This window comes from Oncorhynchus mykiss, chromosome 24, assembly GCF_057628025.1.
Source record: "Oncorhynchus mykiss isolate SJ-2025 chromosome 24, ASM5762802v1, whole genome shotgun sequence".
Taxonomy (NCBI): domain Eukaryota; kingdom Metazoa; phylum Chordata; class Actinopteri; order Salmoniformes; family Salmonidae; genus Oncorhynchus; species Oncorhynchus mykiss.
Window position 1 is genome coordinate 3,380,345 of NC_143045.1, and position 13,207 is coordinate 3,393,551.

The following is a 13,207-nucleotide window of genomic DNA, read 5'->3' on the forward strand; positions in this document are numbered from 1 at the left end:
ACATGTTGCATTTCTATTTGTGTTAAGTGTAACTGGATAGTGTTAATTAGGAAGTACTTTCTTGTTCAGTGCCTAATACCATTCAATTATCGTTATGTTATGGTAACTTTAGTATGTGAGTATTAGGAATAAATGAGTGACTGTTCGCGTACAAACATCTACCAATTAATAACCATACTTGGTTATTGCCAGTTATTATGGTACTGGAAAAAGTAATGCAAACACTTGTTGAAAGCTTGATACTGTAACACATCAAAGCTTTTTATTTATTAGTCATACTGTACATTCCAAATACATTTTGACATTTAAAATATTGCATTATAATTTCACCCTGGTAATCATTAAGTTGATAGATATGCCATATACAAATGCATGCTATCAAATGGGTATTCTTTCCCAAGTTCTACTCATTTCTTTAGCAAATCACAATTTACTTGAATTAAGTCTCAAATTCCAAACAAGAGCAACTCACACAAGTTTGTAAATAACCAAAGCAAGTGACACCCTGTCTCCTCCACGGTCTATACCATCTCTTGTTTAGGATATAAGACATATCCATTGACGGCGCATTTAATATCATAAATGGAACAAAGACACAAAATAATAACTTGAAAAATGTCTGGTCTCATTTGATGAAATTAAAGCAAGGCTGGTGGTTTTAGGCACCGATTCTTTCAATGAAGATTGGTTTAACCACATTTTATTTTATGGGTATTATATGCTTGCATAACACATTATTTTAATGGTAAATGCTAAATAACATCAGATAATCTTGTTTAGGTTCATAGATGGATGGTGCATATAGACTATGGTTACTATAGAGACAAGGGGAAATTAATAAGACATTATTTTGTTCTGAACTACAAGTTTTCAGTATACTTTGCCTACTTTTAAAATATAAAACATTTGGCAGAGCTGATGATCATTTAGGAATTGCTAAACAACTATTTTCCAGTTTGACCAATGGTTCTGACCAGACTGCAACCACTGATAGTAAACAGTATATTCTCTGAAGCAGGGGGCAGAATTCCAAACCACCATAGAGCATATCAATGTAGCAGTGCAACTCAGTTTTCAATTGTACCACTACCTGCTCTCCTGACAGTTTCTGAGACCTGGGATCTTCCATTGACTGGGGAGGGTTTTTAAGTGACAAGTGCGCTGCATGAGAGGGAGATAACAGTCTCTCATGTGGTTTGAAGTCCGAAGCTTGAAGGCAAGCACACATGGATGAGTCAAAGTGGAGCATACTACTGTCGGTAAGGAGGTGAGGGAAGGTATGGTACAATCATAGTTTATTTGAGAAGTTTCCAGGGCTAGCCACTAGGGCCCATCTGTAGCCGCTCCTGCTGGGCCAGCCACTGTAAGATCTGTTGCTTCAGCTCCTCGTTGGGCCGGATCTGGTCCATTGTGAGTGGGCTGCGGTTGAATGGGTCTGTCTGATCACTGTAGGGAAATGAAAATTGATACCTGATATCGTACAAAAAACGTGATCTCGGGCCATATGCTTTAAGCATCTCAGAGTAAGACTGCTGATTTTGCATTTTAGATCACAATGAATAAGACTACATGGACAAGGGGAGACCTGATCCTAGATCAGCACTCCTACTCTGAAATGCTTGATGCATACAGCCCCTGGAATAAACCAGCAGCACGTAGACATACTACTCCTAAAGGAATCACTCACCTGAGTAAGTGCCGTGCTATAGTCGAGCGATCGACCGTGACATTGGAAGAGGGGAGCAGCACAGGGTCGAGCATCAGCGTGGACATAATGGGGTCCAGGAACTCGTCCGGGGCGTCCGCGTATGTTTCCTCATCCTGCAGCTGTCGGTCTGCATGAGACTAAGACAGGAAGTAGTTATTCATTTAGGGTTATGCTATGGAGAGGGCATAGTGGTACAGTATAATATGATTTTATACTACTACAGATCTAACCTTTATTTTGTCAGCAAGGAGCCCGAAACCCACAATAACTTCTCCGGGCTTGTTGATCTTCTTCAGGACTCGGACAGTCTGAGAGAAGAGCGTGGGAGAGTAGGAGCGCCCGTCTTTTGGGACAGTGGCACAGAAATTCTCTTCATCACTGCCAAAGAGAAAACAGACATTGTTAGAATCACTAAAAACCAAATAGCCACCTCATATGCCACACATGGATTCAAATGGTACTTAACAAAGTGTACAAACTAATTTAGCTTTGCCTGACTGTGCTTGCCTGGCACAATAGAACCAATGGAACCATGCAAAACATGCAAACCCGTCCCACCTGGCACTTCAGGCAGACGCTCAAAGTATTTGAAGGATTTCAAATACTATCAGAATACAGGTCTGAAGTACAGATTGAAGAAACAAGCGAATTTCAACTCAAATTACTTGAGCCTTGTCTTAGCCTTGAAATATTGCAGTTTTGAAACGTACCCCAGGTTAAGGTAGATGTTGCAGATATCGGAAACTAGTTGTTGGGGCTTGAAGTCAAACTCGCTGAAGTCTTTCACCTTCAGGGCACCCATCTTGGGTCCGACCAGGTGCTGCAGGAAGTGGTTGAGCATGGAGATGATCCTCTCGGCCATGAAAGGGTGAACAAAAATACCCTTGATCTCTGGGATATCATGGAGAGGGAGAAGCGAGTATGAGTTTCAATATATTCATATACACTGAGTGTACAAAACATTAGAAACACCTGCTTGACAGAGACTAACCAGGTGAATCCAGGTGGAAGCTATAATCCCACTTGTTAAATCCACTTCAATCAGTGTAGATGAAGGGGAGGAGACAGGGTAAAGAAAGATCTTTAAACCTTGAGACATGGATTGTGTGTGTGCCATTCAAAGGGTGAATGGGCAAGACAAAATATTTAAGTGCCTTTGAACGGGGTATGGTAGAAGGTGCCAAACGCACAAGTTTGAGTGTGTCAAGAACTGCAATGCAGCTGGGGTTTTCATGCTCAGCAGTTTCCCATGTGTATCAAGAATGGTCCACCACCCAAAGGACATCCAGCCAACTTGACAACTGCGGGAGGCATTGGAGTCAACATGGGCCAGCATCCCTATGGAACGCTTTCGACACCTTGTAGAGTCCATGCCCTGATGACTATCCGCCGCCATTGTCGCAACCCCTATTACCAGCCTGTTCAACCTCTCTTTCATATCGTCTGAGATCCCCAAGGATTGGAAAGCTGCCGCAGTCATCCCCCTCTTCAAAGGGGGCGACACCCTGGACCCAAACTGTTACAGACCTATATCCATCCTGCCCTGCCTATCTAAGGTTTTCGAAAGCCTAGTCAACAAACAGGTCACTGACCATCTTGAATCCCACCGTACCTTCTCCGCTGTGCAATCTGGTTTCCGAGCCGGTCACGGGTGTACCTCAGCCACGCTCAAGGTACTAAACGATATCATAACCGCCATCGATAAAAGACAGTACTGTGCAGCCGTCTTCATAGACCTTGCCAAGGCTTTCGACTCTGTCAATCACCGTATTCTTATCGGCAGACTCAGTAGCCTCGGTTTTTCGGATGACTGCCTTGCCTGGTTCACCAATTACTTTGCAGACAGAGTTCAGTGTGTCAAATCGGAGGGCATGCTGTCCGGTCCTCTGGCAGTCTCTATGGGGGTGCCACAGGGTTCAATTCTCGGGCCGACTCTTTTCTCTGTATATATCAATGATGTTTCTCATGCTGCGGGCGATTCCCTGATCCACCTCTACGCAGACGACACCATTCTATATACTTCCGGCCCGTCCTTGGACACTGTGCTATCTAACCTCCAAACGAGCTTCAATGCCATACAGCACTCCTTCCGTGGCCTCCAACTGCTCTTAAACGCTAGTAAAACCAAATGCATGCTTTTCAACCGTTCGCTGCCTGCACCCGCACGCCTGACCAGCATCACCACCCTGGATGGTTCCGACCTTGAATATGTGGACATCTATAAGTACCTAGGTGTCTGGCTAGACTCTAAACTCTCCTTCCAGACCCATATCAAACATCTCCAATCGAAAATCAAATCAAGAGTCGGCTTTCTATTCCGCAACAAAGCCTCCTTCACTCACGCCGCCAAACTTACCCTAGTAAAACTGACTATCCTACCGATCCTCGACTTCGGCGACGTCATCTACAAAATTGCTTCCAACACTCTACTCAGCAAACTGGATGCAGTTTATCACAGTGCCATCCGTTTTGTCACTAAAGCACCTTATACCACCCACCACTGCGACTTGTATGCTCTAGTCGGCTGGCCCTCGCTACATATTCGTCGCCAGACCCACTGGCTCCAGGTCATCTACAAGTCCATGCTAGGTAAAGCTCCGCCTTATCTCAGTTCACTGGTTACGATGGCAACACCCATCCGTAGCACGCGCTCCAGCAGGTGTATCTCACTGATCATCCCTAAAGCCAACACCTCATTTGGCCGCCTTTCGTTCCAGTTCTCTGCTGCCTGTGACTGGAACGAATTGCAAAAATCGCTGAAGTTGGAGACTTTTATCTCCCTCACCAACTTCAAACATCTGCTATCTGAGCAGCTAACCGATCGCTGCAGCTGTACATAGTCTATTGGTAAATAGCCCACCCATTTTCACCTACCTCACCCCCATACTGTTTTTATTTATTTATTTTTATTTTTCTGCTCTTTTGCACACCAATATCTCTACCTGTACATAACCATCTGATCATTTATCACTCCAGTGTTAATCTGCATAATTGTAATTATTTGCCTACCTCATGCCTTTTGCACACAATGTATATATAGACTCCCCTTTTTTTCTACTGTGTTATTGACTTGTTAATTGTTTACTCCATGTGTAACTCTGTGTTGTCTGTTCACACTGCTATGCCTTATCTTGGCCAGGTCGCAGTTGCAAATGAGAACTTGTTCTCAACTAGCCTACCTGGTTAAATAAAGGTGAAATAAAAAAAAAATAAAAAAAAAATGAATTGAAGCTGTTCCCGAGGACAAAAGGGGATGCAACTCAATATGAGAAAGGTGTTCCTAATGTCTGTATCGTCAGTTGTACAACACAATGCCATCAAATATAAATGATTGCCATTCACCTTTAACAGGGCAATCTCTTAATTCTGCTTATGGTTTCACTAACAATGAATTGGACAACGATATCAACAAAAATACACAAACACCCATAGTGTGTGTAGCTCTAGGTAGAGACGTATGTCCAAGACGTTATCCAATCATTGCTATCCATTCATCCTCCTTCTCCAACTAACCTGATGTGAGGAAAGCCAGTGTGCCGATGGTCTCGTTGGACATGATGTTATGGAAGCGTGCCAGCTGTCCCAACATCTGCAGACTGGACTCCTTCTCTCTGAGGGCATCAGGAGCCAGGCCCTCCCACTCGCCATGGTCCTTCTCCAGCTGTAGTAGCTTGATCTTGCTCAGGTACTACCACCGACAAGGACCAGGCCAGACAGAAGTAGTGACAACATCTGACACAGTTGAAATGTAGGATCTTCTTGTAAACTAGAGGACATCAACTAGATTCAATCGCGGGCCAATTTCTTCTTGAGCGGATGGCAAATTGCAGATGGCAAATTGACCACAAGAAGCCCAAACATATATAATATTTGACTAAAACATAAGCATTTCAAAACTTTGCTTACGAGTATCTCTTTAGTATGCGTGGGAATACTTTGGAGCAGATTTCCAAAATGAAAACCAATTGTAGCTGATTTGCTGGTGTTTTTACAGTCTTTTATTTGCCTCTGCCCCCCATAAAAAAAGATGGATTAGTAGAGGCTGTTAAGGTGAGGACGACTTATAGCAATGGTCGGAATGGAATGAATAGAATGGTATCAAACACATAGAAATGTGTTTAATACCGTTTGTTGGCTCCATTCTAGCCATTAAAATAAAACCGACCTCCAATTTAAAGTGGCACCAGCCGCCACTGAGATGGCTATAAGTCAATACCAGGAATGTCCTTTTCATAAAACGAGAGCTAAACGCTGACAGTTTCTCACCTGTATAGCTTCGTCGAGTAGGAAGATGGCGTCGTTCATCAGGAGATTCAGATACCGCAGGAAGAGTGGAGGATTCATGGCTTCGAGGTTCTCGGAAGCATAAACAGCAAGACTCTGAAGTAAACAACATTCCACATAAGCATTTTGGTACATAATGGTGCAGAACTGAAGAACAATACCGTGTGTCTTCAATAAGGACGACTCCACATGTGGTACCATCTAGGTAACTAAGAAAGAAAAAGGGAAATGAGCTTGCCTTAATGCTCTCTCTGTAGCTCTCCTTCCCCCACATGTACTTGAGGATGGGATACATAGGTCTCCTGTAGTTGAACTTCTGTTCAAACTGGTGAGGATCACCTGAGGAGAAAAGTCAATAACATAAGTGACATCACGCATGCACTTGAGCTTCATCACAAAGGTTTAGATTCTAGCACGCACAAACACACACATATGCCGCACACACACACTAAACCCACCAGTGAACTCAATGTCCACAAACACAGCGATGAGCGCCTCGGCCAGGTGAGGGGCGTGGCGGTAGGAGCAGAAGACCCTTTGACGCTGGAACATGACTGGCTGGGCCGAGCCGGCCGATGCCGGCTCCATGTGGGGCATCACCGCCTCCAGCACCTCTGCCAGCTTTGCCCGCAAATGAGGGTTCTTCATCCTGGGTACATGGGTAAAGGGTAACACAATAGGAACATAGATGAGTCCAAATGGTAGACACATAAAACCCTTTAGGAATATCACATCCAGAAGAGTGACTGTGGTAACAGCCGATGGGGATCCACAATTGAGATAAACAGACCTCAAGGCATTGTGTGTACCAGGACACATGGATATTATGCACAGAGGTGTAAACATGTGGCCGAGTACTGTGCATGTGTGCGTGGATGAACTCAAGGCATCTCCCTCTCTTTCCCCTACCTCTCCACGTTTCCCATGAACACAGTGATGAAGTTGAGGACCTGCTCCAAGCTCTCAGCAGAAGACTCCAGGACCTCGTCGGCGAAGCGGCGGAGGAAGACAAAGAAATCTCCCAAGTTCTCCGCAAAGAACTCTGCAGACGTACAAGAATCCTTGTGATAACCAACCCCTCCTACTAGTCATCCTTTTAAGACACTCTCCACCAGAGGAGGCTGGTGGGAGGGGCTATAGGAGGACGGGCTCGTTTTAAATGGCTGGAATGGAATCAAACATTTCCATGTGATTGATGTGTTAGGTGTTTCCATTAATTCCATTCCAGCAATTACAATGAGTCCAACCTCCTATAGGTACTACCACCAGCCTCCTCTGCTCCCGACATATGTGTTATTCTCTCACAACTCTTTTATAGCACTGTCATTTTATAGCACTGTCAACAGCCGCTACAGACGAGCGGTTTTCTCCATTGTACTTGTGCAACCACCGCCACAAAGCCATGTTCCGTTTGTTTCTATGGCAGCGGCTGTTGTACAGCTAAGCCTAATCAGACTTGTCTGTGCTAATGGTTCTCACAGGTAAAGTAAAATGATACAAATGACTTTGCTCGTGATGCGTGCCCCTCAAATGATACAAATGTAACAACAGCCTGAGCTAACTGGACTTGAAACAACGATACAGATGTAACCATGTGCCATTCAATGTATTATCTGAGCGGCACTGGTGCGCCCACTCCACGGGTCAAGTTTATAAGTGAGTGTTCAAAACAATTATCAAGATTAGGAAAACATTTGCGGCACACCTGAGAGTCCCTGTAGTGGCACACTGGTTGAAAACCTCTATTGTACGCACTGACTGCAAGCCAGCATAAGAGCATCTTTCAAATGACTGAAGATATGGTGTCAACTTTGAAATGACTGCCAAAAGTTGAGTTCTTGATGGCCTGTGCTCCTCATGGGGTGATTGGTCTAAGTAAGTAAGGTTGACGGAAAGTTTGACCTGCAATGACTGTGGTACTTGGTTGTCTTTCCTACCTTAGTTAAATGCCATGACTAAGTCGCCCAGCTAAATAAAATCAAAAAAGTAAAATGACAGAGGGAGGGAGGGCTAACTACCTGGCATGTGACAGAGCAGGCTGTTGTGTAGCGGCGGCAGGGGGAAGGAGAGCTGGGCGTGCTCGGGCCCCTGGTTGCTAAGGCCCAGTTGAACCAGGAGTGTGGCGCTGGACGCCTGCAGGTTGAGGCAGCACTGCAGCATGCCCGGCTGGGTGGCTGCTGCCTTGGTCGACAGGTAGACCGTCATGAGGCGCTCGAACTGCTCGCGGAGCTGCTCGGCCGCCGGTCCGCCCGTGAGCTGGGCCTCCCGCCATGTACCCTGCAGCCGGTGGAGCGACTGGTTCATCTTCACCATCTGCTCGTGGAGTCTAGGGAGAGGCAAGGAGAAGACACAATACAACTTTAATAACCATATGTTAGAGCGAACAACGGAAATTTGTCAAGGTCCAGTTCACAACATTAGATACAGTACACATGGCTCAGCTGTTATGAAGGATTACACTATGAGAATGGACCTGACATGATTCCCTATTCTACTTGAAAGACAATCATATCTATCCTATAATTTGCATTATATCTGAATGTTCTCTAACGTTGCACCCTTCTGAACAGGGCCAGTTAGTTACCTGTGGAAGCCTAGGTGCAGGGTCATCTGGGTGAGAATGAGGTTCTCAGTGAGGAGGCTGTATGACTGGGCGTACTCCACCGACTGCTGGGGGGGAAGGGGGACGAGACACGTCTCTTTGTCCAGACCTAATAAAATAGAGATTTTATTATGTAAAAAGGATATCCAATGACCCAGACACGCATGCACGCATATACACACACACCTCTGGCATGCACGTTGCGGTTGCGCCGCTCCTCCTCGCTGAGCTCCTTGAGGGCGCAGTAGGTGGGGTTGAAGGTGAGCAGCTTGGGCGAGCGCGGCCGGCAAAAGGGCTGGCACAGCTTGAGCAGCGCGGCGCCCAGGTTGAGGAAGAAGGCATCTGAGGCGTACATCTGGAAGAAGATCTCGGGCATCTGGTTGGCCCAGATCTTGGCGCGCCCGGCATTGGCCTGCAGGCAGCCGCCCAGCCAGGAGAGCAGCAGATGGCGCGTCTCACCTGACTGCTGCAGCAGGTTCTTCAGGAGCTGGTGCAGCTTGTCATGAAACTGGTCCATGAACTGGGAGGAAAGGAGAGCAGAGTAAGTGAGCGAAGTTGAGTGGTCGGAAATCCCGCTCATTACTCATGGAGCGGTGCGCAAGCTCCGGCACTCCATGTCATTTTCAACCACTTCGCTAAAAACCGCTCCACGCACGCTGCTGCTCCAAATTCGCTCCATTCATTAAAATCACAATTTAACCAACACCCATCTAATTTCGTGACTATCTGGATCTACCATTTGGTTTTGAAGTATTGAAACCAAACCATATGATTTGAATGACAAGTAATTTAGAAGCGCTCACCATTTCAAATATGCTACCTGTCATATTAAACAGCATATAAAACTCTAAATAGATCAGGATCCAGACAGGGAGCTTAAGAAGGAACGAAAATTAATTATTTAGGCTATATTATTTCAAGGCTATAGCCTACAAAGAAATATATTGGGAAGCATTTGCGAGTACGACACCATAGGCTGGTAGGGACATGAAGCTCTCAACATTTAAGCATTTGTTGTATTAAATCATTATAGTCTATAAATTGTGCATATCGGCTCTGACTTCTCTCAAATTAAATACAAATTTGATGAAAAATGCCTTATTAGGCTCAGTGTAATTAATTAACAAACATGAGTTTGGCCAGTCTGTGGCTTCAGGCTCATGCGATGGTGCCTGGAGAGCAGACCAGCAGCAGAGAATACCCTCTCCACACCTGCAGAGCCACTGGGGATGCTAAACACCCTTTTGGCCACTCTTGCCAGGCTGTGGATGAGATGGAGTTGTTTTTTTCCTCTTCTATTAGGTAGGCCTAAAGGTTTTTAGGCAAAATAACCCTATCAAAATGGAAAGCTCCTCGAAAGTGGGAAAATGCCAGGATTATTGAGCCAAAATAAATTATGGATATAGATAGATAATAGAACAAAAATTAACTAAACTTTTAAGAGATCGAATTGGCGTCACGAACTGTATGATTGATTCTGCCTGCGGAGCTTTCCAGTGGGGGGTGTGCGAGGAAAACCGGTGGAGCATAGGTCGGCGCACAATTGGCCCAGCATCATCCTCGTTAGTAGAGGGTTTAGCCGGGGGGGGGGGGGGGGGGGGCATTACTTGGCTCATCGCACTCTAGTGACTCATGGCCGGCCGGGTGCCTGCAGGCTGACTTCAGGTTGTCAGTTGAATGGTGTTTCCTCCGGCACATTGGTGCAGCTGGCTTCTGAGTTAAACGGACGGGTGTTAAGACGCATGTTTCAGAGGACGCATGACTCAACCTTCGCCTCTTGCGAGCCCGTTGGGGAGTTGCAGCAATGAGACAAGATCGTAACTGGATCGCAATTGGATATCGCAAAAATTGGGAAGAAAAAGGGGGCAACATTTGTTTTTGCTAAAAAACTAAAATGAAGGAGGAGAGGGTACCACTAATCCTAAGTCAAGTAATAGCATGTAGTGGATGTGAAAGTTGTGTGAGTGTGGAGTTACTGAGTGTGTTATTCTGTTTATGCGGCAAGACTATAGAGTCTATAGAGACCATAGCATTTATGATTATATAAACTATTGATACTACGGATGCTGAGGGACTATAGATGCTGTAGGGACTATGATGCTATAGGGACCATACAGTGCCTTGCGAAAGTATTCGGCCCCCTTGAACTTTGCGACCTTTTGCCACATTTCAGGCTTCAAACATAAAGATAGATATAAAACTGTATTTTTTTGTGAAGAATCAACAACAAGTGGGACACAATCATGAAGTGGAACGACATTTATTGGATATTTCAAACTTTTTGAACAAATCAAAAACTGAAAAATTGGGCGTGCAAAATTATTCAGCCCCTTTACTTTCAGTGCAGCAAACTCGCTCCAGAAGTTCAGTGAGGATCTCTGAATGATCCAATGTTGACCTAAATGACTAATGATGATAAATACAATCCACCTGTGTGTAATCAAGTCTCCGTATAAATGCACCTGCACTGTGATAGTCTCAGAGGTCCGTTAAAAGCGCAGAGAGCATCATGAAGAACAAGGAACACACCAGACAGGTCCGAGATACTGTTGTGAAGAAGTTTAAAGCCGGATTTGGATACAAAAAGATTTCCCAAGCTTTAAACATCCCAAGGAGCACTGTGCAAGCGATAATATTGAAATGGAAGGAGTATCAGACCACTGCAAATCTACCAAGACCTGGCCGTCCCTCTAAACTTTCAGCTCATACAAGGAGAAGACTGATCAGAGATGCAGCCAAGAGGCCCATGATCACTCTGGATAAACTGCAGAGATCTACAGCTGAGGTGGGAGACTCTGTCCATAGGACAACAATCAGTCGTATATTGCACAAAGCTGGCCTTTATGGAAGAGCGGCAAGAAGAAAGCAATTTCTTAAAGATATCCCTAAAAAGTGTTAAAGTTTGCCACAAGCCACCTGGGAGACACACCAAACATGTGGAAGAAGGTGCTCTGGTCAGATGAAACCAAAATTGAACATTTTGGCAACAATGCAAAACGTTATGTTTGGCGTAAAAGCAACACAGCTGAACACACCATCCCCACTGTCAAACATGGTGGTGGCAGCATCATGGTTTGGGCCTGCTTTTCTTCAGCAGGGACAGGGAAGATGGTTAAAATTGATGGGAAGATGGATGGAGCCAAATACAGGACCATTCTGGAAGAAAACCTGATGGAGTCTGCAAAAGACCTGAGACTGGGACGGAGATTTGTCTTCCAACAAGACAATGATCCAAAACATAAAGCAAAATCTACAATGGAATGGTTCAAAAATAAACATATCCAGGTGTTAGAATGGCCAAGTCAAAGTCCAGACCTGAATCCAATCGAGAATCTGTGGAAAGAACTGAAAACTGCTGTTCACAAATGCTCGCCATCCAACCTCACTGAGCTCGAGCTGTTTTGCAAGGAGGAACGGGAAAAAATTTCAGTCTCTCGATGTGCAAAACTGATAGAGACATACCCCAAGCGACTTACAGCTGTAATCACAGCAAAAGGTGGCGCTACAAAGTATTAACTTAAGGGGGCTGAATAATTTTGCACGCCCAATTTTTCAGTTTTTGATTTGTTAAAAAAGTTTGAAATATCCAATAAATGTCGTTCCACTTCATGATTGTGTCCCACTTGTTATTGATTCTTCACAAAAAAATACAGTTTTATATCTTTATGTTTGAAGCCTGAAATGTGGCAAAAGGTCGCAAAGTTCAAGGGGGCCGAATACTTTCGCAAGGCACTGTAGATACTATGGATGCTATTGGGACTGTGATGCTATAGGGACTATGGATGCTCAGGGACTATAGATATTTAAGAGACTATTGGGACTGCAGAAACTAGAGGAACCGTGGCAATGATACATAAGACAGAAGACTAGAGTGAGGGCAAGTAACGGTACCATGCCTTGCTGACAGCTGTCTGTAGGCATTAATAAGATAAGTGTCTACGTGGTCTGCAGCCACTGATAATAGCACAAGGTGCTATTCTATATGTATAGTGAAGATACATATGGTGCATAGGAAGTAACGACAAAGAATCGTTGTGCGATATGAGAAATTACATATTAAGCTGATTGAAATTTGGATAATAAATTGATTGAAATTACTACTATTAAGATTTAAATTTGGATAATAAGCTGATTGAGTCTGGGACTACTAATAATAGCACAAGTGTTATTAAGCACGGGGTGTTGTTTTATATGTATAGATACATATGGTGCATAGGATGCACATGGAGTGGTGTTGATGTGAATACCTAACTATAGTTAAATAACGAAAGAATGAATACCCCAACCAGTTGTGTGAGCTGAGTTTTTAGATCCATAACGTTATCTAGGGGTTCTGTCCACCACCGGCCCATCGATCTCAAAAAATTGAGAGGATAACAGTCCCCGGACACTGATTTCCTCGATATGAAAGATATGTGTACCTCTCGGGCTGCTGTGCTGTGATAGTTGCTATGGATGTGAATAACCAAAGATTTATAACTTTATATAGAGATTCTGTATGGAAATATGAAAGAGTACTATTCCAATTTGCTGTCAAATAGTACACTGGAGTGAATATTTAAACCTCTGTATGTATAGAACACTGGTGTAGAAGAGTAATCTGTGATGTAACA

At 44.4% G+C, this 13,207-nt stretch overlaps 1 protein-coding gene across 1 annotated transcript in view; it reads right to left on the reverse strand.

Annotated features, from left to right (window-relative positions):
* Positions 1-240: 240 nt before the first annotated feature.
* ube4a (ubiquitination factor E4A (UFD2 homolog, yeast)) overlaps positions 241-13,207 on the reverse strand; it is a 28,846-nt gene continuing 15,879 nt past the window's right edge. The window contains exons 9-20 of the mRNA XM_021581923.3: positions 8,781-9,114; positions 8,577-8,703; positions 8,011-8,318; positions 6,902-7,034; positions 6,451-6,641; positions 6,231-6,331; positions 5,975-6,088; positions 5,222-5,396; positions 2,419-2,599; positions 1,939-2,086; positions 1,688-1,845; positions 241-1,446 (exon numbers count right to left, since the gene is read on the reverse strand). Coding sequence (XP_021437598.2) covers positions 1,317-1,446; positions 1,688-1,845; positions 1,939-2,086; positions 2,419-2,599; positions 5,222-5,396; positions 5,975-6,088; positions 6,231-6,331; positions 6,451-6,641; positions 6,902-7,034; positions 8,011-8,318; positions 8,577-8,703; positions 8,781-9,114 — 2,100 coding nt within the window. The 3' untranslated portion in view covers positions 241-1,316. The remainder of the gene's footprint in view (positions 1,447-1,687; positions 1,846-1,938; positions 2,087-2,418; positions 2,600-5,221; positions 5,397-5,974; positions 6,089-6,230; positions 6,332-6,450; positions 6,642-6,901; positions 7,035-8,010; positions 8,319-8,576; positions 8,704-8,780; positions 9,115-13,207) is intronic.